Raw genomic sequence first — 27,652 nt, 5'->3', positions numbered from 1 at the left:
AATCAACAGCAATATAAGCATCAAAACGAACAATGACAATAACACACTATGATTCACTAAGTAAAAAGAAGAATCCATGAATCCATAACAATGTTAAAAAATTGAAGAGCAAGACCGAGCTTTTTTTTTTACAGTCGACTACACAAGAGGAAGGAAGGAAAAAAGAAAACCATCATTTAAATTTTTTGCGGGGGGAGAGGTAATTCTGTGTATTTATTTACTTACTTATTTTTAAATGGAGGGACTGGGTCTTGAACCCAGAACCCCGTGCATGCTAAGCACATGCTCTACCCCTTGAGCTACACCTTCCCCCTGAAAACCATCATTCAGCAACCATCACAGCAATAGGTGACTTAGGCAAGAGGCATCACCAGATGCTTAAATTCACCGCGAGAGGCTCTCCATCTCCCTGCAGAGGACCTGCCAATCACAGAGGGGGAAAGGCCACTTTTCCAGTAGAAAAATGCAGTCAAAGCCACCCCAGCACATGGCGAAGGTTAACAGCGCCTTTCCTGGGATGAGCAGCCAGCTATGTCTGGGGTGAGGGCACTGAGGCAGACTCAGTGTCCAGGGGGTCACTCCTGCGAAAGATGGAACGACTGAATCTGACCACCAGGAAGCAATCTGACAACCCCAGGAGGAGGAATATTCTATCAAACAGCTGGCCTGGACTCTCTAAAAAGTCCACACCATGAAAGACAACGAAAGCTAAGGAGCTGTCCCAGATTTCAGATTAAATGCACGTGACAGTTAAACGCAACTCACGATCCTGGGCTGGAGCCTGGACTGGGGGAAAACGTGGTAAATGGACAACTGGCAAAACGGGGGTCTGGCTCCTAGTACCACACCCTAGTACCACAGCCTGCCCTGTGCTCCCCAGATGGCCTTGTTCTCTGGAAACAGGAGCCAGGAAGTCAGAAATGAGGGCGTGTGATGTGTATGCAGATATATTTCACGTCTATGCATATGTGCACACACACGCACACACACATACAGGGCTGCAAGTGTGTGGTGAGTTGGATGTTCAGTCAGTGAACTTAAGTGAACGGCATACAGGTGGACTTCACAGCACTACTCTTGCAAGTTTTCTACAGGTATGATGTGTTTCCAAAGTAAAAAGTTTTTTTTTTTTTTTTTAATGAGGTAACTCTCTGCATCCCTCTGAAGGAAGACATTTTGAAATCTTAATTCTTTTTGGAATTAAACCTTTCTCATACCAATAAAAACTCCTGACCACTGGATCTTTGGATTTGGTTTCATTTCTGCCCTTCAGGCACCTCCCAACTGAATCATTCTGTTCATGTCCAAGTTCCTCTAAATGGCCACTCTGATTCTAAATTATCCTTGGTGGAGTTATGCCACTTAGGTAAATACAAACACAAACTTGAGTTAAAGCATAAACACATGTAAATACCAGGAGTCAACCTCAAGCTGCCGCTGACAGCTCTGGGCTGAGCCAAGCCCCCGAGAGGCGGGGAAGGGTGCGGCGGGCTTCCCGACTTAGGTCTCCTCACTGGCCATGCCACCTCTCACCTGCGGCTTCTGGTGGGAGATGTTCTGATACAAGGGCTTCTGCAACCAGCCCCACGGGCAAAACAAGCCTAGGGACGTTCTCATGAAGTCTTATTTAATTAAAAAAAAAAAAAGAATAAAGTAAAGCTGTATGCACTGACCTACAAAGACCTCCAAAACAGTGTCAAATAAAAAAGTCAAAAACTTGTATTAAAAGTACCTTTCCATTTATGTAATCTATAAGTGAGTTTTTGTAAATGTGAAAAACCACAACCTCCTGTTTCCAGACTGCGCTGCTTCCACACAGCTCACACGTGGTCTGTGCCCGCGTCCCTCCTGCGGCTGGGTGGGGGGATCTGAGGCAGGTGTCTGTGCCCCAGGGCGGCCAAAAGATCACCAGAGACTGCTGCAGAGGCCCAGCCCACCGCTTCCAGGCGGTTCTAGTCCTCCGGTTCCGTCCTCAATGACCACAGAGCTCTGCCGGCCAACCAGTCCAGGGACCTAAGAAGTGGCCAGTGACACTGGAAAGGCCTCTACGTTAGGAGACTCGATGGCACCTAAGTGCAGAGGGGGCCCTGGACCTTCCATCTCCCAGCTGACCCTCTGGGACACCCTCTGTGGTGGCTCCTGCCCCTTGTCCATTGCCCCAGGGAGCCCCAGGCAACCCTCTCTGCAAGCGAGGAGCTCCTAAGGAAGGTCCTCAGGGAAGAAGGGCTTCTAACCAGGGCCGGCGCGCAGATGTCTCAGCCTTGTCCTGTCTGGCAGAGAGCAGGCCCGCATCAGGGCACGGGAAGGGGAATGGGGTGCGGAGGACACTGGACTGGACTGAAGCGGTGGCCATGCTGGGCAGAAAGGAGGGAGAGGCCAAGAGGTGAGGGTTCGTGGCCTCCACACCCACCAGCTCCCAAGCGAGGCTTGTGGGGGCAACACCCAGGAAGAGTAGAAGGTCCTCGGGCAGAGGGCTGCCCGTCAGAGAGGCAGCCTCCCCCGCGCCACCCCCACCTGCCAGCCCACCTGCTTTCACCTCTCAGGCCCGCTCACCCCGCAGGAGCGAGCCCCCCAGTGCAAGCCCCAGGCCACCTGGCCTGCAGCACCACCCCCACCCACTGCAGCCTCCAAAGGCGGCTGGTGTGGCAGGCGGCCGCAGGCCCTGGTCCCCGCCACCTCTGCCAGGGGCAGCTGCGAGGCCCGCTGGTGAAGGGAGCTGTTACTCTCTCTGTCAAAATATAAATAGCCATTTGTGCGTCTGCTCAATAACTGATTTCGGAGGGCCCAATCTGTGCCAGACCAGGCCCGGGGGACCCAGCGTGAACACGACAAAGAGCACAACACGTCAGCGTGAACAATCCTGGCCCTGTCCGAAGTGCTGTGACTGTGGGGGTCTCTCGGCAAGCCTGCACCCTCCCCCCACCCCCGTTGGCAGCTGGACTCCCTGAGCACAGAGCAGAAGCCTGCACTTGCCTGCCTCCTGGGGGGGCACAGACACACAGGGGGTCCCACGCTCTCCGGATGCAATTCGTGGGTAACAGTCACAGCCTTTAGGGAGCATTTGCTTTGTATCATACACTTTATATAACCCTGCACCTACCCATTTAAATTCTCACAACACCTCCATGAAATCCGCTGTTATACGTCCACGTCATAGACCAGGAGACTGAGGCACTGAGGAGTCACGGGGGGCGGGGGCAGCAGTAGGGTCCGTGCTCTCAAACCACCACACTGGACTCACCTTGGCCCTTTGCAGGAAGCCACCCTAGACCTTGGCTTTCTTGCCTCCCGGGTTGATGCCCAGAAGCCCAAGAGCACTCTGGGACCCCGGGCCACACCTCCAACCACGGCCCAAAGGCCATTCACCTTCCTCCGGGCTTCTCCTGCCCAGAGGAGAGGCTGACCACATCCACACTGACAGGACTCAGCCAAGCTGAGAGTGGCGGGACAAGATGTACCTTTCTTTCACCAAACATCCCAAGTCAACTGGTAACCATGCCCAAAACAAAGATACAGCTATACCATAATAACCATCCTGCGAGCCCACCCGTCGCACTGTCTGACAAACTTCTGGGCCAAAACTGGGCTCTCGGGACTACCAGCCTCTCACCCACTCACCACTCACAGATGACAAGGGAGCGGTCCAGCAGCACAGTGAGGAGCAGCCGTCCAGCCCATCCCCTGCTGTCTTCCAGCTCCTACACATCGTCACTGACGCTTTGCTTAGAGACCGGAAACCACTAGGGGTTTCCCTGTGCAAGGACCAAGAGGGGCAGAGAACAGCACAAGCTCAGGTCCATCAGCGTGCAGGGCGGGAGCCCGGCCTGAGGAGGACGGTGCGGGGTGCAGGCGAGGGGACCTGGGTGGGAGGAGTGGCAGGTGCACCTGCCTCTGCCAGAGTGCCGCAGAGCACGATTCTCACTCCTGAGACCAGAGCCACCAGCTGACATACTACCCCCGAATCGCGGCCCCAGGGCTAACCCAGGCTTTGGCCGTAGCACTTTTCCCCGTGGTTCCCCGGTGGCCACACATAGTGGGCAGGGCGGCATCCCTGCTCATGTCCTGCTCTCTGCAGTGGCCAGGGTTCGGAGAAGGGCCACGACGTCTGTCACAACTACGTGTGTGTGTGTATACACACATGTGCACAGGGGGTGGGGGATAAGGTGGGTGAGGCAAGATCCTACCCGGGAGGTCGGGGCAGAAGGTGTGCAGGGCTCTCTGTGCTCACTACCCCTCTGCAGCTCTTCTGTTAAGTTGGAAATCACTCCCAAACAAAAGATTTTATTTAAAAAAAAGCACAACTCATTAGCTAGTGAGGTTGGAGAGTGTATTACACTACTTTCCAACTAAAAAATGAGAGTCAGGCCTAGAGCCCCCACGTTGCCAGCGGGAAAGTGCTGCAGGGCTGCAGGCGGCGGCCGGCAACCCCGGGCCAGCTCAGCTTCCCAGCTGCTTCCACGAGCTTCGCCTCATCTGCTGGTGAGACACCCGCACTCTCCCTGTGCACTGACCTGTGTGCTGCGGCCCCTGCCTGGCTCACGGAGGACTCGTCAGTTCGGCACAGCCAGCAGGCCCCTCTGGGCCCCTCATGGCCCCGGGGACAGATCCCTGAGCTGGGAGCCGGCTCACCCGGCCTGACCCCCTCTATGTGGCCTCTCCCAGCCACAAGGAAGATAGCACCCAGCCCTGCTCCCTTATCAGGCTGCCCTTCCAGGGCCGGGGCCTCGGGCGGGACAGGGCTCAGTCAGGGAGGGAAAACTTTCCTCAGATACATACGGTGAGGTCTCCCTGCACGGAGCTAGGGCTAAAACATGGCAGGATTTTCCTTCATAATTGAAGCTGGACACAGTTTTAGAAAAAATACTTACTTGATGCCACAGTCTCTGCACAGAGAAAGGTTAACGAGACGGTATCAATCAGTGGCCCCCAAATGCCCCTCCATGTCTGTCACCCCCAACAGAGGTCCCCAACCTTTCTTTCTCACTACGGCCCCCGGCATACACAACACATACTGCTGGGGGTCCTTGTGGCCAGTCAGAGCAGGGATCGGAGGGCAGGGCTGGTTCCGTCCCTCAGGTGAGAGTATTCACATGGAAGAACCACAGGGTCCGTCAGGGGAAGGGAGGGGGCCTGGGCTCCACAGCTGGGGTGAGGGACAGCCAGGGCAGGACACACAGCTGGAGCAGACAGAGCCCGGGCCAAGGCTGGTTGATGCCGGGCAGGCCAGCTCTAGGACTAAATTGTGCTCCAAACTCTTGGCGTCATGAGCTCGATCTCATTTTCCCCACCTGTGAAATGGGGCCAGTAACAGGATCTACCTCACAAGGATCACCTGAGAGTTCAACCAGCTCAGTCAGTACCAGTGTTGGGGGTTGAATGGTCCCCGGCATATAACATATCCTCAATCAAATGAGACCAAACATGCATTTAAAAGAAAACTCTGGCAAGAGGTCAAGTTCTGCACATTCCTGTTGCTCCCACCCTGGGGAAGGCCTCACACCCTAGCCTATGTCAGAGAGCAGCCGAAAGTGGCTGAGCCCCCGTCCTCCAGGGCTCCCTCCTCCTGGGAAGCAGCTTCTGCCTGCCGCCCTCCTCACACCCAAGCGTGGGTCTAAACCAGGACTCCAAGAGAGCATGCAGGCCAGAAAAGACCAGAAAAGCCCTCCTCACAGGCACCAGCCAGCAGCCTGAAGCACAGAGCACACACGGGCACACAAGGAGAACACTGTGACCTAGAGTGAGACCCACCTCGCTGCCCAACCAAAATCAGGGCGCAGGATAGTGCCCCTTGGGCTTTGCAGGGCAACTCAAGACACCACCAGGGGCTGCTGCAAAGTTTTGATTTGGAGAGTCATGGGATGAAAAGGATACCTTTGCTCCCTCAACCCAAGCCATCTCCCTACCCCAACTCAGACCTAAGAGCCAGGTCTCCTGAAGTCGTCTCTTGCCTCACAGGTGCAAACGGTTGGCCACCCCTGTCGCCTGCCTCAGGACTGATTTACACCCAGCCTCTGCTTCCACACCTGATCAGCACTCTTACAGGGAGGGTGTATTCTCTCCACAGGAGGATTCCTAGTGACAGACAGGTGGCAAGCATGCCCAGACGCTTTCTGAATTGCACTGGCCAGCTGGCAGGATATGTGGACAGGCGGAAAAGGAATTGGGGACACTGGTCATGTCCATCATCCAGGCAGGAGATGCCGGACCTGGCACCAGAGGCACCCCAAGGAAGACAGATGTGATATGTGACTTCACCCCTCAGACTCCAGAAACGTAATGTCCAAAACCAGGACCCAGAAGTCAGACAGGATGACTTCCACCTCTCCACAGGAGTAAACATGTTTTCTCCAGAACTTAATCACTAGAACCCACAAGTCCACTGGCCCTGGTCCGCAAGAGCCCATACAGTACTCCCTCCACAGGGGGACCTCTTCCTGGCTTCCGTTCCTACCAAGACCACCCCACAACCAGTCACCTCGCCGCCCAGAGAACACCAACAGCAGTGAACAGCCAGCTCTACATGGGGAGCCCAGAGAAGCTCCAGGTTGAGTGTGGGCCAGGGCCTTGGCCACCAAATAGGCACTGCGAGGAGGCAGATCACTCTACACAGATGGTAAAGGTGGCAGGGAGAGGTGCAGCGTGCCCTGGGCAGAAGCCTAGTGGGGACCTGGCCGAGGGCTGCACACCGCTTCACCCCCTGCTGCCTTTACAGCCGTGGTCTGACAGCACCCACAGAAGATGCCCCGGCAATCTGCCTGCCTGGGCCCCTTCCTCCGTGAAAAAAATTAAGAATCACACTTTTCAACTGCATTGGTGTACAGACGAATGTATTTACATATACACGTTACATTTCCTTTGACCTGAAAGTTCAGGATATTTTCCTGCTGGTTTTAAAAGAAAACATTTTTGCAGGCCACTAAAAGCACCGCGGGCCCCCAGCACCCGGCCTCCAGCGCCTGGCGGATAACTCGGCCCTGCATTTGGGGATCTGATTTTCTCGCTGGAGGAGGGGGTACGTCAGGAACAGGCAGAGGACCTTTCGGCGGCCGCGAGCGAGCCCGATCCCCACCACAGGCTTCCTTACGAAGACAGCATCTGAGGGTCACAGCCCCGGAGCACTCCCGGGACTGCCAGCCAGAGGCGTCCAGGGCGCAGACGCCGGCGCCCCATGGTCCCCGCCCCGGCCGAACCCCGCCGCCCTGGCTGCCGCCGACAGCGCGCGACGGGTCCGGGGGTCCCCGAGGTCCGAGGCGCCGGCCCGCGGGGAGGCGGGGTGGAGGTCCCGGCGCGCCCGCCCCGCCCCGCCCCTGCCGCGCACCTGGCCGCAGCGGCTCGGTGACCGTGAGCACCAGCAGGAAGAGCAGCAGGAAGGCACCGCTGTCTGCCTTGGGCACCATTTATCCTCCGTTCATCGTCCCCGGGGCGGACGCGCGACCCCGCGGGGAGGCCGGGCCGGGCCGGGCCGAGGGTCGGGTCGGGCCGGGCCGGGGCCGGACCGGGCGAGGACGCGGCGGGCGGGGGCTCCGGGGGCCGCGCGCTCTCGGCCGCAGCCGCGGGTTCCGACTCCGGCTCCACGCAAGATGGCGGCCGTCCTGCTCGGTCCGCGCCGCCCCGCCCCCGCCCGCGCCGCCGGTGCTGGCCAATGAGAGCCGGGCGAGGGCGGGGCCTGCGCTCTCCCAATGCGCAGTGCCCCAAAGGGGCGAGGCCCCAGGGCGGGGAGATGGCTGAGGGGCGGGCCCAGTGGGGGCGGGACTACGAGAAGTCAGGGGCTCCATTGGCTGAACAGAGAGCTGGGGCCCGGGGGAGGAGCCTGAGCGCAGGGGCCTCCGAAAGACAGGGGCGGTGGGGCAGAGATGACGGACACGGAAGGGGCGGGGCAGGAGGGCCCGGGGCGGGGCCTGAGGGGAGGGGGCGGGGCACAGAGGGGGCGCAGGGTTGGCAAGGCTGGCGATCCCGGGGTGGGGCGTGCGGAGACCCGGCGGCGGGGAACCAGGTGAAGCCCGTCCTGGGACACCAGGTCTTCACACCTCGCGCACCTGCAGGTTCAGGTCCAGTCAGCAGCCCAAGAGCGCGCCCCAAAGTGGTCTTTTTAAGGCCGAACGGCAGCGGAGAGAGATGAGAAAAACTGGAGGGGTCCAGACTCTCTGAGGAGGTTCTGGAGGTGGCTCCACGCCGTGAGGAGCACGCAGGTGTGGCCGTGCTGGCACACACACTGAGATATTTCAAACGGAGGAGGAAGCAGCTTCAAGGAGGGTCATACAAGGAGCGCCAACAGACAGGGAAGCCCACATCCTAGGAACTGAGAGCAAAGCCGGCCTCTGGAGGAAGGGCCCTGCCCAGCCAGGGGGAGGGGGAGGAGGGCGGGCACAGCTGCTGCCTCCGCAGGCCCCGTCTGCACGGAGGGAAGCCGCTGGGGACAACGCTCCCAGCGCTGGCCCTGCACCTGTCATTGTGGGAGGAGCACAACAGATGGGGTGTCCTCAGCAAAAGAGAGCTGTCCAAAGGAAGGACCACCAGCCACGCACACAAGGCCTGGCCCATGGGTGCAGAGAGAGGGGGGAGGGCCAAGGCTGGTGGCACCCAGCCCAGCCCACCTCCAGCCCACCAAGTCACTCCCCAGGAGCAGTCACCCCAAGCCCCTTCAAGGGTCCCAGGGTCCCAGGATTCCAGCCCGTGACACTCAGGGCCATCTGAGAGAGGCACCCACTCCCTCTGGCCAGATGGGACCAAGGTCAATCCCAAGGCTAGGCCAGACCTGTCTGCTCCTGCTGCCTTAGGGCGTGGCCAGGAGTGGATGCTAGACAAAGGGGGCCCACAGCAGAGGCGCCCCGCTGCTGGCAGAAACAGTGGCCCCTGTCCAACAATGCCCTGTTCACACATCCTTAGGGAGCAATCCCAGGAGCAGCTGCTGCCCTCACAGAGGGATCCAGTCCCAGTCTTCTGCCTTCAGCCCCAGATCTGCCCTGGGAGCCTGCCAGGGCTACAGCCGCTGGGCAAACCCCCAGGAGGGAACTCAAAGCCAAGAGCACAAATCCCTGCCAGTTGTCCCACCCATCCCACCCCTCGCAGGGCCACTGTTGGAGAAGCAAGCCCACGAGGGTTTGGATGAGGAAAGCAGCACAGGGAAGTGAAAAGTCCAGCCAAACTGTTCAGGGAGAGGGCAGAGGCCTGGCTTCCTAAACTGCAGTGGCTACAGGGCTAGTAGTCCTTGCCTCCCCCTCCTGACCCACCTCCCTTCTTCTCAGCCCTGCTGCATGGACACCATCAAAGGTGTCCAGGGCTGAAGGCAGAGAGGTCAGGGATGTTCTCAGACCCAGCTCCCTCCCTGTGAGGTCCTGCAGCCTCACCTGAGGTCACTGCTTCTCTCAAGGTGGCTCTCCCTGCACTACTCTTCCCAGGCCCTAGCGAGCATCCTCCCTTCTTACAGGCTCCATTACTGCCCTGGACTCCCTACACTCTGCTCCACCTTCGTAAACCATCCCCTTACCGAGCCCTCCTCAGACAGCCCGGGCTCCAGTGTGTCTCCTGTTTCCTGCTGAGATCCAGGCTGATGGGACCACCTGCCGTAGACTTTCAGGGGTACTCTGGGTTGCAGGAAGCAGCCCATGGCTCCACAGGCTGGCCTGGCCCTGGTCTGGAGACACGGGCCAACCAATGTGCTCTCCACAGCCCCCTCCTACCTTGGGTCCCCACTGAGCACAAGGCCACACTCCACTGGTCTCTAGTCTGCTGCAGCCCAGTGGCCAGCCTTCCAGGGTTCCGAGTCCAAGTTGCTCAGGCCAGAGCCTCATTCCCCCAGGGCACCGTTCCTTTGTGACTTCACCCACTGAAGTCACCCAGGAGACAATGCTGAACATTCCACCCCAGAGTCTTGGCCTCTAGGAGGCAGGGACGGCAGGCCCGGCCAGCCCAGAGGACTCTGTCCAGTGTAAATGAGGACGCCGCTGGCCCATGTCCCGCAGGGATGTAGAGGGCAGCCCCAGAGGCACCGGGCGCTCCCGGCACCATGGATGACGCGGCCATCCTCAAGCGACGAGGCTACATCATGGGAATAAATTTGGGAGAGGGCTCGTATGCAAAAGTTAAGTCTGCTTACTCTGAGCGCCTGAAGTTCAACGTGGCGGTCAAGATCATCGATCGCAAGAAAGCCCCCACAGACTTCCTGGAGAAATTCCTTCCCCGGGAGATTGAGATTCTGGCCTTGCTGAACCACCACTCCATTGTCAAGACCTATGAGATCTTCGAGATATCTGACGGCAAGGTCTACATCGTCATGGAGCTCGGGGTCCAGGGCGACCTCCTGGAGTTCATCAAGACCCGGGGGGCCCTGCAGGAAGATGATGCTCGCAAGAAGTTCCACCAGCTGTCCTCGGCTATCAAGTACTGCCATGACCTGGACGTCGTCCACCGAGACCTCAAGTGTGAGAACCTTCTCCTCGACAAGGACTTCAACATCAAGCTGTCTGACTTTGGCTTCTCCAAGCGCTGCCTGCGGGATGACAGCGGCCGGCTGGCGCTCAGCAAGACCTTCTGCGGGTCGGCGGCGTATGCGGCCCCTGAGGTGCTGCAGGGCATCCCCTACCAGCCCAAGGTGTACGACATTTGGAGCCTGGGCGTCATCCTCTACATCATGGTCTGTGGCTCCATGCCCTACGATGACTCCAACATCAAGAAGATGCTGCGCATCCAAAAGGAGCACCGCGTGGACTTCCCGCGCTCCAAGCACCTGACGGGCGAGTGCAAGGACCTCATCTACCGCATGCTGCAGCCCGATGTCAACCGGCGGCTGCACATCGATGAGATCCTCAGCCACTGCTGGGTGCAGCCCAAGTCCCAGGTCCTGTCCTCTGCAGCCATCAACAAGGAGGGGGAGAGCTCCCAGGGCCCTGAGCCCCCCTGGGCCCCTGAACCTGGCTCTGACAAGATGTCCACCACCAAGCTGGAGCCCCAGGAGGAGGCCCGGCCCAAGGCCCAGCCCGAGACAAGCCCTGAGGAGGAGCCACTGCAGGTGCAGGTGTCGAGGCAGTCGGAGGCTGCAGGCATCGCCAGCGAGCAGCCCAGCACAGAGACAGAGGAAGGGCCTCCACGACAGCCTCCGAGTCGCACACCTAGCCAGCCCTTTGCAGCCCCGGAGGCTGGCAGGGAACGAGCCAGAGCTCACAGCTTGGAGCCTGAGCCCCAGAGAAGCCAAAGAAAGAAGACAGGCCCAGATGAGCCACTATTTTCGTCAGTTTCTTCCCCTCCCTTTGAACTTGGTAACCCACGTGACTAAAGAAGCAATAAATCACTATATTAGTGCAGACTCTGGGGTGAATGTCTTTGCCCCACTGGCTCCAGTCGTCCAGGGAGAGGATCCTGCACTCCCCCTGCTCCCCAGTCTCAGATGGCGCTGCGATTCACCTCCCAGCTCGGGAAAAGCCATCCCTGTGTGCCCGGTCCTGGTGGTGACCACGGGCCCTGGCCCAGAGCAGAGCTGAGCAAGGAAGATGTTGCCTCGAGAGGGAGGCCCCCAAGTGCCGCGCTAGGCTGGAGATCCCAAAGGGGACAGGTGGGGTGGGGCAAGATGGATGCGGGCCAGGGGCGGGGGGAGGGAGGACCCAGAAGGCTGCAGTGGGGAGGGGCCTGCAGAGGGCAGGCGGCCAGCCTCCCATGAGCTCCCCCCAAACCCCCATGGGCAACTCTATCTTTCTGCTCTTCCCTCCAGCCCTCCCCCCCTCCCCCCGCCGTCCAGGAGCAGCCCTACTGCAGCCTGCCTGTCCCCTCTGGTCCCAGTCTGTCCCCAGAACGCTCCCTGCCAGAATGGAGATGCTGACACTGTGAGTAGGAAGAACAGGCGTCCTCATGCTTGACGGTGTGGCCGTTGGTGTCCGCAGAGGGAGCAGGCTCACAGTGAGCATCACTGGCCGCTGGGTGCCACGGGGCCCACTCTGCTGTTTCTTGCCAAGGCCACCCGGCTGTGCCACGGCAGCTACGTTCTCTTCCGGCTCTGTGCTCACTCTGAACAGCCTCGTGTGGACCTGTAGGTTTAACACAGCAAGAAAACGAGAACCTTGACAGTCACCTCTCCTCCAGTCTGTGTTGGGGTCTTGGGAGAGGTGAGATCCACCGAGTGCCCCAGACCTGCCCTCTCTGCACCCCGCCCCATATCCAGCCCAATTCTCTGCCAGCTCCCCCATCTCCCCACAGCTACCTCCACACATTCTGTATCCTCATAGTTCTGTTGTCCTGTGTGTCATGGCCCAGACACTGCCTGGGCCTCCATCCCTGCCCTCCCATGACTTCCCACAGCGGCCAGAGCCCCCTTCCTGCACCCAGTCTGGCTTCCACTGCCTGCAGGAAGGGTCCCTATGCCTAGCCCTTGAGGTCCTCCCAGATATGGCCTCCTAGCCTCCTCCCTCATCTCCCCACCACATATGTGCCATAACTGTGCTTGGGGAGGTGGCTTGCATTGCTCCCTCCAACCCTGCCCTGGCACACTCTGGCCACACTGTTCGTTCAGACCTCATGTGCACTGAAGTCCCTGTCCTGCTCCATGTGGCTTGACCTCTGATCTCAGTGTCCCTCAGTGTCACAGCACAGCCCCCGGGCACTCACACTGTGGAGATGACAGTGACTCTCCCTGGCTTCCAGGAAGGCAGGGCCCTGTCCATGCCTAGAGCCATGGGGCAGCTGGAGAGATGAAGATTGAAGCTCCAAGGAGGCCGTCCGAGGGGCTGCAGGTCTCGGACCAAAGGCCCACAGCTGGGGGTACCCTGGGGGTCTGGTCCAATCTAACCCCCACCCTAAGTGCACCAGTGGCACCGGCCCCACTCAGCATGCATGTCTTGGGCAAGGGCAGGATGTGGAGGAGCAGGGTCCACAACCAATGGGAAGGCAGGTGGTGGACGTGGCCAAGAGGGCAGACGTGCTGGGTGCCCCAGACAGAGCACTGGGGATGTGGGAGGCAGGCTGGGAGAGTGCAGAGCTCTTGGGTCCTGGCCCACGGTCCTTGCAGCTGGCCCCTCTGGGACACAAAGGAGTGAAGTTCTGGTCATTTTCACCCAAGTTCCCCTGGAGAAAGGACAGCATCTGGACCTGGCCATGCTGCTGAGACCTTCCACATGGACCTCCTGCTAGGGCCTGCCCTGGCTCCAGGTGTGTCCATGTGGCCGTGCTTGTGGCCATGCATGTCCTGCCCACTGGCCACTCTGCCTGCGGGCTCCGTGGTCACCTCCCTCCCACCTACCCAGAAACAGGACATCCCCGTCCTCCCTGAGCACAGAGCAGACAGCACAGTGGTCCTGGCCACGCACTATGTGGACAGCCGGACAGCAGGGCTTGCAAAGTACCTGAGGAGATGCTACAGAGACCCTTTTTCCCGAACCAAGAACACACAGGTTTTCACATTGTTTCCAGGTGCAATAGACAGTCTAAGAGATGCGGCAGTGGTGCGCCCTCCCAGGGCTCCAACAGCTCACAAAGGTCCCAGGTGACAGAATTCAGGACCGGACCCCTCCCCACCCAAGTGCTTGCTCTCAACAGTCGATGCTCTGGGTCCTGCCAACCCCCACGACCCCCAGGACCCTCAGCAGCAAGGCTCTGCCCAGGTCCCACCCACTCACTGGCCAGCACCCCAGAAATCTGTCCTGCCTGTCCCCTCCCCTGGCCCACCCTGGTCCAGCCTCCTCTTGCCAGGTCACAGGCACTGGCCTCTGCTCTCCTCAGAGCCCATTCTCTGCCCTCTGCCAGGATCCATCTTAACACATGACTTGGGTCCAGGTGCCACCTCACCCCTCCTCCTCTCCTCTGACTCTGGGACTAAGCCATTCTCACAACACCCGTCCCTCTCCCAAGGTCTTCCCTGCAGGACCTCATCACTTCTACCAGACTCCAGGCAGCCCCGCCCTTGGAACACATGTCTGCCAGCCCCAGGGTCCTGGGCACTCATAGCACCGTAGCTTCCCTCCCCCACCAGGCATGCCCAGCTCCCCACCCCTAACAGCAGCCGCTTTCATCCCTCAGGCTGGAACCACCGGCCCAGCCAGACCAGGGCAGTCCCTCCAGGCACAGCTGATTCTGAAGACACAAGCCCAAGAGGGGGTGCTCTCTACACACCAAGGAAGCTGCAGATGGGCATCTGTGGGGCAAGGACCATTGCAGGGTCAGTCCCCATGGCCAGGAGAGGGAGTTGGGTAAAAGGCTGGCACGCTGGCTGGACCTGAGGGCCCCTGGGCCTGACTGTGGACGGGACAGCACAGCAAGGAGGGAGCAGGAAGGGTTACCACGGTCCTGGGCGGCACTTCCTCCCAGCAGGCGGGGAGCAGCACTCTTGCCAGGCCAGCCTGGCTTCCAGGGCTCCAGGGCCCGTCCCCCACCCAGTCCCTACTCCAGGTGGCCTGGCTTTGTGACTTCACAGGCTGAAGTCATGCGGGGACAATGCTGGGCGTTCCACACCTCCAAGCGCAGGCCCAGCCTGGCCAGACGGCTCCCCATAGTGCAAATGAGGACAATGCCCGCTGGCCCGCGTGGGGAGGGGATGTAGAGGGAAGTGGCGCCGGCCGCTCCGGGCACCATGGACGATGCCGCGGTCCTGAGGAAGAAGGGTTACATCGTGGGCATCAACCTGGGCAAGGGCTCCTACGCCAAAGTCAAGTCCGCCTACTCCGAGCGCCTCAAGTTCAACGTGGCGGTCAAGATCATCGACCGCAAGAAGACACCCACCGACTTTGTGGAGAGATTCCTTCCCCGGGAGATGGACATCCTGGCGACCGTCAACCACCGCTCCATCATCAAGACCTACGAGATCTTTGAGACCTCAGATGGGCGCATCTACATCGTCATGGAGCTCGGGGTCCAGGGCGACCTCCTGGAGTTCATCAAGTGCCGAGGCGCCCTGCACGAGGACACAGCGCGCAAGATGTTCCGGCAGCTGTCCTCGGCCGTCAAGTACTGCCACGACCTAGATGTCGTCCACCGAGACCTCAAGTGTGAGAACCTTCTCCTTGACAAGGACTTCAACATCAAGCTGTCCGACTTCGGCTTCTCCAAGCGCTGCCTGCGGGACGGCAGCGGCCGCATTGTCCTCAGCAAGACCTTCTGTGGATCGGCAGCGTATGCGGCCCCTGAGGTGCTGCAGGGCATCCCCTACCAGCCCAAGGTGTACGACATTTGGAGCCTGGGTGTCATCCTCTACATCATGGTCTGTGGCTCCATGCCGTACGACGACTCTGACATCAAGAAGATGCTGCGCGTCCAAAAGGAGCACCGTGTGGATTTCCCGCGCTCCAAGCACTTGACGGGTGAGTGCAAGGACCTCATCTACCGCATCTTGCAGCCTGACGTCAGCAGGCGGCTGCACATTGACGATATCCTCAGCCACGCGTGGCTGCAGCCCCCCAAGCCCAAAGCCATGTCTTCGGCCTCCTTCAAGAGGGAGGGCGAGGGCAAGTACCGGGCCGAGTGCAAGCTGGACACCCGGCCAGGCTCACGGCCTGAGCACCGGCCCGAGCACAAGCTGGGGGCCAAGACCCAGCACCGGCTGCTGGTGGTGCCTGAGAATGAGGACCGGCTGGAGGACCGTCTGGAGGACCGGCTGGCCGAGACCTCCAGGGCGAAGGACCACCACGTCTCCGGAGCCGAGGTGGGGAAGGCAAGCACCTAGTGTGCAGAGGGCCCGGGGGGCGTGGCGCGCTGAGCGCCCATGAGCTCAGTAGGAGGTAGGAGCTGAAGAAGGCACAGGTGCAAGAACAAGTAAAATCCGTCAATTAAACCACTATTTTGATTACGTTCCATTAGCTTTCTTCCACTTAGTAGCAAAGACGTTCATTCCTGACCAGAAATAAACCGCAGAATGCATACAGCCCCACGAGGAGTCTTTTTCTCTAGGACTCAGCAGCCACCCTCCCTGCGGCGCGGGGCCCAGGCGGACTCCTAGTGAGGCCTGTGGGCAAGGGGAGTCCCGGCGGCCCACCTGCCAGGCCCCCACGGGTCTCCCTGACCTGTCCAGCCCAGTGCCTCCCCCTACCAACTCCGGCCCTGCCCTCAGGAGACCCTCCTGGACGCCACTCCCTTCCATCCCACGGTTGGGGTGGGAGACCATGAAGCCAAAGCCTTTCAGCAGCGCTCCCTCCCTGCCCCTGCCCCTGCTCCCGTGGCCCACACCACTTTGTCACCCGCCCCTGCTACCCCTGCACACTCCCCACGTGCCAGCCAAGCACTCAGGGTGGTCAGCACCTGGCCTTGGGTGGCCCTGCCTGGACTGTGCCCACTATGTGACCCTCCCCTCCACCCCCCCCAGGCCCCTGCCTCCCCACTTCCTGGGGGCCAGCAGGCACCTAGGCAGCCTCCAGGGAGCATGAGGATGGCCTGGAGCAGAGCTGCACATGCTCAAAGCAGGAGAGACTCTTCTCTGAGCACAACTCCACCCACCCGAGGCCTAAAGAGACACATCTAGAAGCAGCCCACCTCCCTGTGAAGAGCTGGCCCCAAGCCCCTGGGCCGGGGTTGGGGGGTGGGACCCAGGAGGGTACACCCCCAGGCAAGTGCCTGCTGGGGTGCACAGGTGCTCTGACGTCCACATGAAGCCCAGCCGCACTGCTTCTGGCCCTACAGCCCAGGTTACTGTGACTGGGGCTTCCGCTGCTGGATGACAACACAGTGAGGCTGGGGACGAGGCAGCATGTGGCAGGCGGAGGTAGGTGGAGGAGATGGGGACAGCCCTGCCCCCACCCTAAGCCGGAAGCCAGGTACCTGGGAGGTGATGGCTGAGGCCCTGGGAAGGTGCTTCCTGTTGAGGGAGCAGCCTCACATACAGCCTGGCCGCCAGCAAACCACACAGGCCAGGCCCGGCCAGAGGCTGCGGACCCGGGCCCAGAACCCCAGATGAATGAGGAGGCACAACTTGCAAGGGCCCCACCCCTCCCTCAGAGGGGGAGAACGGTGGTGGGGGAGCCAAGGGGCTAGGAGCTTGGCTCAGAAGGCAGGTCCCGAGCCCCAGGGGGACCTCAGGGAGCAATGTAGGCGGTGGCAGGATGGCCCAGACACCCTGGCCTCCAAGGGTCACCCCACCCAGCGGCCTCCTCTCCAGGAGGCCAGCCGTCCAGGGTGTGTGGTGCAGGCATGAGGCCCCTGCGTGCAGGCGGCAGGGTGGGGAGGCAGCCTGGCAGACTGTGCGTGCTCTTTACTGACGGTTAAATACAAACAGGCAGGGGTGCAGTAGAAACATATCAGTGGGGCCTGAGGTGCACCCCGAGGGCCACGGGGACGATCCCTTGCCAGCCTGGCACCTTCCCTCTGTGGCTCCCGGACGCTCACTGCTTCTGGCCCAAGCCTGGGTCTCCAGAAAGCCGGAGTCCTCTGCTAGGCAGAGAGCTGCCTGTGGGCTCAGCACAGGCCTGGCCCTAGAAGAAGTCGGAGGCTTTGCGCCGGGCCGGGAGCTGAAGCAAGTTGTCCGTAATGCAGGCTGGGTCCTGGCTGAGAGGGGTGCGTGTGGCAGAGCCTGGAGCCGGTGTGCCTGTCGGGGTCTGTGGCCCGCCGGCTGGGGTCTTGAGATGGGTGGAGCGAGCAGGGGATGGTGTGTAGCTGGCCCGCAGGGCCCGGTCCGTGTACTTGCTGGCCGTCCTGCTCACAAGGCGCTGCAGGGCTGGTGACATGGCCGGGCTCAGGCCTTTGGGAGTGAGGCTGTGGTGGAAAGGGGGCGAGAGAGGCAGGTTAGGCCCAACCGGGCGCCCCCACAGGAGGGAGATGTGTGGTCATTCTGGGCTGGGGACCCTGGACAGCCTGGCACACAAGAGTGAGGCCAAACCTGAGGTCAAGGGTGTGGCCCCCAACCCTCTCCAGGGGCAGCGATGACACCGACCCAACAAGGTGGACAGGAGCTCGGAGGGGACAATGAGCCCAGGAGGCAGTTGGAGACCAGTGGAAAGGGCTGCATTCTGGACCAGAGGGACCACCGCAGGACCCCCCACACCCTGGTTCTAAGCGTGTCCAGGCTGTGGGGGGCCAGGCAGGCAGGGCAGGGAGAGACCCCAGCACGGCAAGGCCGCCCCTCACCTGGCCAGGTTCTCCGTCACTCTCCGCAGGGCCTCCTGCTTCTTGGCCCGGTTCTTGGCGGCAGCTTCGTTGGCCATCTTCAGCCCCAGCCGCTCTCTGCGGCCAGGCTCCAAGATCTGAAAGAGCAGGTGTGTGGGTGGCCTGGGCAGCCTGCCCCATGCCAGGCAGTCCACGCGGCTGGGGGCAGCGGCCTCTTGCTGTGGCTGCCGCCATCCCAACAAGCCATGGTTGTTGGCCGCTGAAAGACCCTGGAAAGCCAGCCCAAGCTGCCCTCCCACCCAGGGCCTGCCCCCTTGCCCAGTTGCCACTGCCCAGTCCGGGACCTGCAGCCACCCTTCAGGAAAGGGGTCTTGTTTTGATCCGCTTCCTTTGGATGGCCAGAGCAAGTGGCTCTGCCTTTACTGACTTTCCCTAATTTTTTAAAGAACCTGAGGACATCCTGGGCCTGCGTTTCTATTGGGGTGTTTATCCTGGTTTTTCCTTTCCTTTCCCACCTACAGAAGCTTCATCTCCATTGACTGTGTTAACATCATTAACAATAGCTTCTTTCCAGTCACTCTAAGGTTCACTTCTGAGGTTTGTTGCTGTACTTAAAGCTGACACCTTCACGTAGCGTAATCCAGCTCCCACTTCCTTTGTGACTTTTCCCTTCGCTGTTACGTTTACAAAGTCTCTCCCGCCTTAATGTCAGATTAAACGCTGACTGGTATTTTATGCTGAAGTTTTACAGTCACTGTTTGTGTATTTAACCTCTCCATCTTGCTGGAACTCCACCTGCGTAGCACATGAAGGACCCGGTTTACTTTATTTCCAAATAGCCCTCATAGCGTGAGCTGCCTCCTCTACCTCGGCTCAGTCCTGACACGCCTGCCAGGAGGGCTCCACGCCCAACATCACTGCCCCCCGCCCCCGCCCCCTCCACACTGCCGCAGGCTCCTCTCTGCTGTCCCCACGCCCCAGACACTGAGAACCATGGTGCCCGGGTCCAGCACACGATGTCTGGACATGCGCCTCCCCCGCGCCCCGCTCTCCCTGCGTCACCGCCCCGCAGGTCTGGGCTTCCTCTCTGAAGTTGAGTCTCTCCCAGTGATCACACTTTCTGAGCTGTGGTGACTGATGCTTTTTCCTCTATATTTCAGATCTGTCACCCCAGTGCCTGAAGGGACCCACGACCCTGACCCTTTGCAGACCTATGTTAACTTCAGATTCAATGCCCAATTCTTTGGGGTTTCCAAACAGTTGATATGACCCTGCGCCCCTTGTTCTCTACCACACCATCAACCTCTGCCCCAGCGACCCCCGGACATGGCAGCACCCCAGCATCCTGACCTCCCCTTCCCCCTCCAAACTAGGCCAGTCACTCAGTTTCCCCACAAACGGTGTGCAGACCAGGGTACCTCCTTCCTACGTGGCACTAGGGCCCCCCTTGCCTGCCCACGCGTCCACACCTTCCGGGACCACTGCATCCCTAGAGACCACCTGCCACCCAGCTTTCCCGCTCACCCACAAAGGGCCTCCCTCCCTGCCCCAGGCCTTGAGAACCCCATGTCTCACCACTCAAGACAATGCTGGGCTGGGCCACACCACAGGCCTCACCTGCAAGCACACAGCCCTTGAGGACACAAACCGCGTCCCCCAGAATGCTGGGGCCCTCAGGCCTGCAGCGCAGTCGGAGCTCCTGGCCCGCCTCTGCACACCCCTCATCTTTGGACGGCCCCGTCCTCCAGGCCTGCAGGCTCAGAGGGCCTGCAGCAGCTCCCAACCTTGGTGCCCTGCCCACACTCCACCCCAAGTCCTTCCTCAACACACCCACATGCCACACCTGTCCTTGGTGCCGGATCCTACGCAGAAGCACAGAGCTCACATAGGTGTGCGGCCTGGACATGAGCGGGGGGCAGCTGGGCCCTCTGTGTACTGAGCTATGGGTACTTCGAAGGCCCTGTGTCCATGCCAGGCCCCATCCGTGCTGGCAGGGACCTCACCAGGACTCACCTTGAAGGCTGGTCCTGGTGTCCTGTCCACGCAGGGCGTCTCGGATCCTTCGACTCTCAAGGGCGTGTTCTCGACCTCCCCCCAGGTCATCAGCGGGGACTCGTTCACACCTGCAGGCGGAGAGCCCACAGCCACCTCAGGCCAGGGACGGGGGGGGGGGCCCAGCTCGCAAGCCCCAAAGCTGGCAGGTGGCCTTCTCTCCAGGATGCCGGAACCCAGGCCACTGCGGGCCTGAAGCAGAGCCACTCAGGGGACCCCACCCCAAGGGAGAAAACTCATGGGGGCTTCCAGGGCTCCCACACCTCCAAGCAGCCTGGCCAAGCCCACAGTGCCTTCACAAGCCCTGGCCACATCGCAGCCACCAGCGCCCCGGGGCCCCAGAGTACAGAGACCAGCACAGGCCCGAGGCCACTCTGAATCTCACGAGCCTGCAGTGCACCCTGGGTTTAATTTGTAAGTGCCACACACCTGCTGACATGAGACCTAGAACGAGGAAATGCCACCCCAGGACTGACGGGGACACCCAGCCCTGCAGGACCTCTTGAGGCCCGAGGTGAACCCAACCTCCTGCAGACCAAGCTCAGCTTCCACACACATCTTACATGAGTCAAAACCTGCCTGGCGCCCATGGGACTCCCCACACTCCAGGCCCCAGTCTGGCCACCCTCTGAGGCCCTGGGGCTGCTCCTGCCAGTCTGTCCTGCTGCACTCAGGTGCCCAGGCAAGGCACAAGGACCACCCAGCTAGACCAGCTGGCCCTGCGTCTCAGGTGGGGCCTGCCTGAGAGTCCAGCCCATCCCCAGTCCCGCTCAGCCCTGGCATCACACAGATGGGACCCCGGGTCCAAGTCACATAGGCACAGGGCAGACCCAGGGAGCACCAGAAGTGGCTGGGGTCAGCCAGGCAGCCCACCTCCCCCCAGGCCATCCCAGCAGCAGGCCAGCTTGCTGGCGGGCACGCTTCTCACCAGGGGCAGGAGAAGGGGTAGCCACAAATCCAAATCCGCCTACTCGGGGGGATTCCTGGGGGATTAGCTCCTTGCCATCTGGGCCCACCTTGCCCTGTTTGTGCTGGAACGAGAAGAGAGGCAGTGTCAGGGGCTCAGCCCACTCTCCCTGGCCGCGGAGGGGAGCATAGAAACATACTGGTCACCTGCCCACCCCGGGCAGCCCCAAGGGAAAGGAGGGAGGCTCCCCTCCTGCTGCGCAGGGCAGGACAGGGCAGTGCAGGGCCGGGGCGTTGGCCACACCCCATGGGTGCCATCTTCAGGGGCTCCTGACGTCAGGCCCCGCAGAGGCTATGCTAAGCAGGGCACCTGTGCTCTGATCTCTCCCACTAGGACCCTGGAAAAGCCTCCAAAACAGCCTTCCCACCTCCTGCCTGTCCCCTTGGGCCCCTTGACCACCAAAGCCACTGCTGCACAGTAACTCCCGGGGACAGAAACCTCTGCCATCCGCCACCCTCAGCCCATCCTCTCACTGTCCGCCCCCGGGCCAGCCTGGGCTGGCTGCCAACTGCCCTTCTCCTCTCATACCCTTGCCTCCCAAGGAGCTGGCACAGGTCCAACCCATACGTGTCTGATTGAGACAGTAGCCAATGGAAGCCCCTACAGATTGAGAAAAGACTCCAGACCCTGCCACACAGGAACCCCGAGCACCCCCGTGCGGCCATGCTCTGCTAAGCCCAAAGACAGTCAGTGAGACAGAGAGGTGGTGATACCACAGTGGCCCCGCGCGCACCTGGGCATTGAGGGCGGCAGCCTGCTGCAGCTGGGACCTGCTGAGCGCCTGGCTGAAGGGATCCCGGAGGAAACGGGTGTTCTTGTGCACCACCTGCCGGGGCTTCTTGAACAACTGTTCCTCATCAGGGACACCTGGAGACGAAGCAGGGACGCCGTGGCATCAGGAAGGGCAGGGCCCCCTCCAACCCTGGCTCAGGGCCTCAGGAAAAGCACTTCTCCACGGAGAACAGCCTGGACAGAACTGGGGAGATGGACCAGGACCACCCCCCTGACCCTACGCTCCCCTGCTCACCCTCGGAGTAGGACCAGGATGCCCTCTGATCTCATGTGCCCCCGCTCACCCTCAGGGTAGGACCAGGACCCCCCTGACCAGACGTCCCCCCTCTCACCCTCGGGGTAGTACATGAGGGAGTTCCTGGCCTTGTACTTCCAGGTCTCCACGCCAGCCGGGCCGCTCTCGATGGCCTGGTGCTCTGCCGACGGGAGTGCGAGACTCTCTCTCTGCCTCTGTGCCGCGAGGGGATGTGGGGTCAGACAGACTCTGGGACCCTCCGACCCCAAGGGAGGGCACCTCCGCCCCTACACCCAGGGACACCTTCTCAAACGCCTCCTCGGCCTGGTAGAGCCAGGCATGGCGCGCCCGGCTCTTCTCCTTGGCCACCTCCATGATCTCCTGGAAGGAGGCGTTGTCCTCGCTCGTGTACCGGCTCAGGAAGACGTCCAGACTGGGCAGGGGCTCCTTCTCCTCCTCCTCTCCAGCCTCTCCTGCACAGGGGGCGGGGGGACACACAACAGCCAACGGCATAAGCTTCAGTGACCCAGTCCTGGGATCCGCACTCCCCTGTGAGCAGGGCTGGAACCCTGCGGGTCCATCCGGGGAGAGCTCGCCCTGCCAGACTACCCCTACCTGGGGTGGAATCCCTCCCGCCCAGCTGCCCAGTGTCCTCAGGGGCCCCTCCTCTGTTGGATGCCAATGAAGTGTGGTCTCTGACCTAGACTGGGAGGCAGTAGTAAGCCTTTGGGCAGGAGGACCACGCGGGTCTAACCCTGCCAAACCCATGCCAGCCCTCCAGAGCCCTGGGCTGTCCCTCTGTCCCTGGGATGTCCTCTCTTCCTAGTCCCTGTGCCACACGTGAGTGACTGTCACCTAAGCTTTGTGACCTGCTTGTAGACCTAAAGGCAAAGACCCTCTTTATTCTAGCAGTGACAGTGGTGGGGAGGAACAGTCAAAGGCACTGGGCCACAACCCAGGCCACCCTGGCAACCAGCAGTGAAAGGGCACCCCACTGAGGTGGTGCAGCGCAGACCGTGGGGGTGGGGGGGGCACGCTAGGGGTCTGCCTCTTCTCCCCACCAGCAGTTTCTCGTTCACTTACCACCTGCTAGACCACACACAAAGCACGGTGGCTGAAAGTTCAAGACTAGTGTGAGAAAAATGGGCACTCAGACCCCATCCCACGACCAATAACCCTGAGTCCTGCAGAAGTTACTGCCTCCTGGGGCCTTGGTGGCTTCGCCTGTGACCTGAATGACACGGTATCTACGCTCAGATTATTGAGATGACTCCTGGATCCTCTAACAAGTAACACGTGACAGAAAAGACTCTGCCAACTGCCTATGATTCACATGCCATGCTACAACGGAGAACCAAGCTCCAAGGACACCAGGATGCTGTGCAGATGGTGGAAGGCGGGGTTCTGAAGCAGGAAACATCAGGTCAGTGTGCGAGCAGAGGCATGTGTGCCATGGATGTGAGCCTGGGTAAGCAAGCGCACCTCTGTCCACATGCACACATCCCACCGCTGACAAAGCAGCGACTGGGAGGAGCCCAGGGACCACTGTGCACTGTATTCACGGGACTCTTTCTGGGAAAGGCTCCCCGCAAAAGTCCAGGTGAATCATTACACCCCAGGATCGTGCTGGAGACGGTCGGCGTGCACTGTTCTAGGTGTAGGCCATGCAGACAGAGCAAGGGAAACCGCTCTCGCAGAGAGAGGTGGTATACAAACAGAAATGCCTTTTAAAATGTGTCCTCAGGTGAGAAAACAGAACCAGGCAGCAATGCACAGAGTGCAGGGCTGACGTGACTTTACGCTGGGTAGTCAGGAAGGCTTCCCCAACGGGCAGCGTCTGAGCAGAGACCTGAAGGAAGAGGAGGAGCTGGCTGGCTGAGCAGTCGCCCAGGAGAGGGACCAGCTTGGGAGATGCAACCACGAAACCCCGAGGCATCTTAAAGAAACAGCAAGGGAAGGAGCTCTCTGAGGCCCAGGATGCCCACCGGGCAGGGGCGGGCATACAGCGAGCAGGGCAGGGAGAGGGGAGCTGAGACTCCCACACTGCAGACTCAGAGGACTCCCCATTACTGGGAGCTGTGACTCAGATCTGCCTGCCAGACCAGTGCTCCTAGACCCCACAGGTCGCCATTTTGGCTAAGAGACCCCGGGGACAAGATGTGTTCTGCCCCTGGACACCCCAGAGCCCAACAGGATCAGGTTCTTGGGCAAACCTAGCAGTGAGACAGAAGGAGGATGTTCACTTACCATCGCCATCCTCCAGGACACGGCCCCGGCCCCGGGCCTTGTTACCCACCACCCCGGGGCCTGTGTGCACCTCGGGGGTTTCAAACGTGGCTGGAGTCACGTCTCGGGGAAGAGAAGGGTAGGGGGTTAGAGAAAGCCTGAGACAACAGTTCAGTGGAGCCCCCGCCCTGCCCACACCATGGGAGTTCTCTTACAGGGCGGCGGGGGCTCCCGGGACATCTTGCCCAGGGCAGAGCCAAACTTGATGGCAATTTGGCGCATCCGTTCCAGGTCCCCGCTCTCCTCTGCCTCCAGGTACTCCTTCTGAGCCTGCAGCTTTTCCACATCGGGAAAAAAGTCCCTCTGGATGACAGTCTGGAGACCCTGAAGGAGGCATCAGGACACCCATCAGAGCTTCCGTCTGCCTCTCCCCTGCGTCTCAGTTCACGATGTACAAGCTGAGGCCCCCAACCTCTGTCCAGCCCAACGATCCCCAGAGCTGGGGGACACTTGCAAAGCCTTCCTGCTCCCTCACTAACCTGTCATTCTCTAGCTCCTCTGCTGGCTCCACCTCCCCACCAGCTGGACCAGTGTGGGCACTGGCACCTCATTCCACCTGTGACCTCCTATTCCCAATCTGAACCCTTTATCTGGACAACTTCTGCCTGTCACCCCCACCACCAGCACTGGCTGACATCCCCAGCTCTGCACCTCCAGCTGGACCTTGCTCTTGAGCTGCTTCTCTGTGCATCCAGCTGTCCACTCATGCCACCTGCCTGCATGTCCCAGAGACCTCCCAAACTTAAGCGACTGCCTCCGAGCCCCGTGCCAGCTCCTCCCCCCGAGGGTTTGCGGTAGGATTAAGATCTACTTCAAGGATTCTGGGAGGCCCAACCACTCGATGCTGCCACTAGTGGCAGCCTGTTTCCAGAACCCCTGGTCTTAGCACTTGCTCTGACAGCTCTCCAGGAAACGCTCTTGGCCGCGTCCTCCCAAGTTCCTACTGATGCTTCACTAACACCCTGCTCTCCTGACCCCCACATCATACAAACACATCCACCCCCTTCCCCGACTGCAAGGACACCTCGCTCCGCCCTGTGTTTGTCTGGCCCTCCGACTGTCCACACCCCGACGCAGGGACTCGACTCTTCCACCTCCTCGAGGAGACGAGGGTGTTGGGACCCTGGGGAGCGGGGGCGGGGAGCCCAGGAGACGCGGGCGTCGGCGCCGAGTCCCACCTCGATGTACTCCTCCTCGTCCAGGACCCGCTGCCTGCTCGTCACAGCCCCCGCCTCGCCCGCCGCGCGCTTCCTCCGGGGCCCTGACGCGGCGGACAGCTGCAGTGCCCGGGCCGGCGAGCCGGGCGTCTCCATCGCTATCCCAGCACTTCCCCAGCGGAGCGGCGCGTCACGGGCGGGGGGCGGGGCTCGCCAGCTGCGCAGGCCCCTGAGGCAGCCGACCAATGGAGGAGTCAGCCGACCAACGGAGGAGCCAGGCCGGCCCGCGCTCCGTGATGACGTCATCCGAGCATGCTGCCCTATGGGAGTTGTAGTGTTCGTCCCGCCCCGCTCTGGCCCTGCGTGTCTAGGCTGTGGGCGCCAGGGGGCACTGTGGTGGAGGGACTCAAGGGCGCGCGTTCCCGCTAACCGTGAAAAATTCCAGCACTTCGGAATTGGAAGGCCTTGGAATTCCAATAGCTTGCAAATAATCGCCGCGTATGCTTCCACATTATAAACAAAAACACACTCTTCAGAAAATCTCATTATATACGCGTTTCAGTGTTTTTATTCGAACTTTATGCAAGAAATGTCTGGTCCCTAAATTCCCAGAAGGCTAATTCTCATTGAAATGGACCAGAAAATTGCCTAAGCATTTTGGAGGAATGATCATTTTTTCCTGAAAGGAGGGTGTGAAATATGTCAAATATGTTCTGTCCCAGAATGATTCCGTTAGGCAGTTACTCCCGCATTCACTGGGGAATCCATGGTGATGATTCCTGCCCTCATGGAGCTGACAGTCAGCAGCGGAGGACAGACACCAGTCAGATCATCTCACAGACAAGCGTGAAACTGCAGCAGGCAGGCACAAGGAAAGAGTCTCCTCTACGGGGCATCCTACCCAGAAGGCAGCCAGCGGCAGTTTCCCCAGGGAAGGGAGTGGTTGCAGATCCAAAGGATGAGCAGACATTGGTGAGGCGGAGGAGGGAGAGCATGTGTGAAGACCCAGCGGGAGGAGACCTTTGGATACACAGAGTGCAAGGACCAGCGGGGTGGGGACCAATGCCAGAGGAACAGGGCCAGGCTGCACAAGCCTCATGGGTCATGGGCCAAGGAGAGTTTTGTCTTTGCTCTGGGAGAAGTGGGAATCCCTTGGACTGCTGTAGGTAGGGGAGAGGTAGGTTCAGACTTGCACCCTGGATTTTACAGGGAATGAATTACAGAGAAACAAGAGTGGGTGCAGGAGGACAAGCTGAAGGCAGCTGCAACAGTCAAAGTGAGAGATGACAGTGGTTTTTATCAGGTAGGTGCAGGTAAAGCTGGGAGAGGACAGATTCTGGGATTGTTTTTGGAGGTAAAATTGACTTGCTGTTGGCCTGGGTTTGCTGGGTGAGGAAGAGGAGGGGTGGGGGTATTTGCCAGCTCCCTGGCTCATGCACCTGGGATGCACAGGGGAAGAGACTGCTGTGGACAAGGTGACTTAGAGGAGCTGTGGGCTTCCAGGTGGAGTAATCAAAGGGACGGCTGGATATAACTGTCTAGCACAGGGCAGAGGCCTGGGCTGGGATGTCAATGTGGGACGGGGATGGGAATCAGAGGGTAGAAGAGATAAACCAGGGTGAGGATGGAGATTAGAGGCAAGTGCATGATCACGGCCCAAAGGACCCCCGACGTTCATGGTCACTATGGGGCAAGCCTGCCTGAGACAGCTGCAGATGAAGGAAAAACCAGGAGGGCAGCATGGCCACTGGTCCCTTGAAAGTGGAGCTCTGATCACAGGTGCCCTGCACAGTGACAAATAGCCACTCAGCCCATGAGGGTGAGGGTCTTGGGACCCAGGGAGATGAGGATGTCCCAGCCTGTGAGAAAGCTCTGCAGGCAGTCTGTGCAGTCTCCAGGAATAAGTTCAGGGTTCAGGGAGAAGAGCTTTGTGACACACAGAAGTGTGCATCCTGCAAGTGAGTGAGAGCCACTGTCCCAGAGACCCTGGCAGTGTTAGGGTAGCCCTGGCTGGGGACCCCTTGCACTTAGTGTTATCTAAGCTGCAACCCTGACTTCTGCACCTTTTGTGGATGGCCTGTGTCTCCTTCCAGATTACCCCCGCCCCATTTCCTCCAGGACCTGTGAGGAGGCAGAACCAGGTCCCTGAGCCAG

General features: G+C 60.2%; 4 protein-coding genes across 10 annotated transcripts in view; 2 read left to right on the top strand and 2 right to left on the bottom strand.

Moving 5' to 3' along the window:
• The window catches only part of DGCR2 (DiGeorge syndrome critical region gene 2), a 41,596-nt gene extending 33,845 nt beyond the window's left edge, over positions 1–7,751 (bottom strand). For 3 of the 6 annotated variants that reach the window (XM_032471856.1, XM_032471861.1, XM_032471860.1), the window contains exon 1: positions 7,319–7,625. In XM_032471856.1, coding sequence (XP_032327747.1) covers positions 7,319–7,397 — 79 coding nt within the window. In that variant the 5' untranslated portion in view covers positions 7,398–7,625. Of the gene's footprint in view, positions 1–7,318 lie in introns of all 6 variants that reach the window. The other 3 variants (XM_032471858.1, XM_032471859.1, XM_032471857.1) reach the window with 3 other exon arrangements.
• Positions 7,752–9,580: 1,829 nt separating this feature from the next.
• TSSK1B (testis specific serine kinase 1B) lies at positions 9,581–11,295 on the top strand. Its single transcript, XM_014560065.2, has one exon. The coding sequence runs from the start codon at positions 10,007–10,009 to the stop codon at positions 11,270–11,272; it is 1,266 nt and encodes a 421-aa protein (XP_014415551.1). The 5' UTR covers positions 9,581–10,006; the 3' UTR covers positions 11,273–11,295.
• A 3,174-nt stretch (positions 11,296–14,469) lies between these two features.
• Positions 14,470–15,640, top strand: TSSK2 (testis specific serine kinase 2). The gene has a single exon (XM_006185611.3). It carries the CDS (start codon positions 14,552–14,554, stop codon positions 15,638–15,640), a length of 1,089 nt encoding a protein of 362 aa, XP_006185673.1. The 5' UTR covers positions 14,470–14,551.
• A 1,500-nt stretch (positions 15,641–17,140) lies between these two features.
• ESS2 (ess-2 splicing factor homolog) lies at positions 17,141–25,692 on the bottom strand. Of its 2 annotated transcripts, XM_032471862.1 has the most exons (11): positions 25,520–25,692; positions 24,497–24,665; positions 24,303–24,404; positions 23,905–23,991; positions 22,359–22,528; positions 22,153–22,270; positions 21,762–21,895; positions 20,990–21,092; positions 20,023–20,132; positions 18,031–18,146; positions 17,141–17,658 (listed from the first exon to the last, which is right to left on the bottom strand). In XM_032471862.1, the coding sequence occupies exons 1-11, from the start codon at positions 25,652–25,654 to the stop codon at positions 17,379–17,381; spliced, it is 1,524 nt and encodes a 507-aa protein (XP_032327753.1). In that variant the 5' UTR covers positions 25,655–25,692; the 3' UTR covers positions 17,141–17,378. The 2 variants fall into 2 exon arrangements, with proteins under 2 accessions (XP_032327753.1, XP_032327754.1); XM_032471863.1 differs by lacking the exon at positions 23,905–23,991 and having other exon boundaries at positions 25,520–25,691.
• Positions 25,693–27,652: the final 1,960 nt, after the last annotated feature.

The sequence above is a fragment of the Camelus ferus genome, chromosome 32, assembly GCF_009834535.1.
Source record: "Camelus ferus isolate YT-003-E chromosome 32, BCGSAC_Cfer_1.0, whole genome shotgun sequence".
Classification (NCBI taxonomy): Eukaryota; Metazoa; Chordata; class Mammalia; order Artiodactyla; family Camelidae; genus Camelus; species Camelus ferus.
This window is presented reverse-complemented; position numbering and strand designations above follow the sequence as displayed.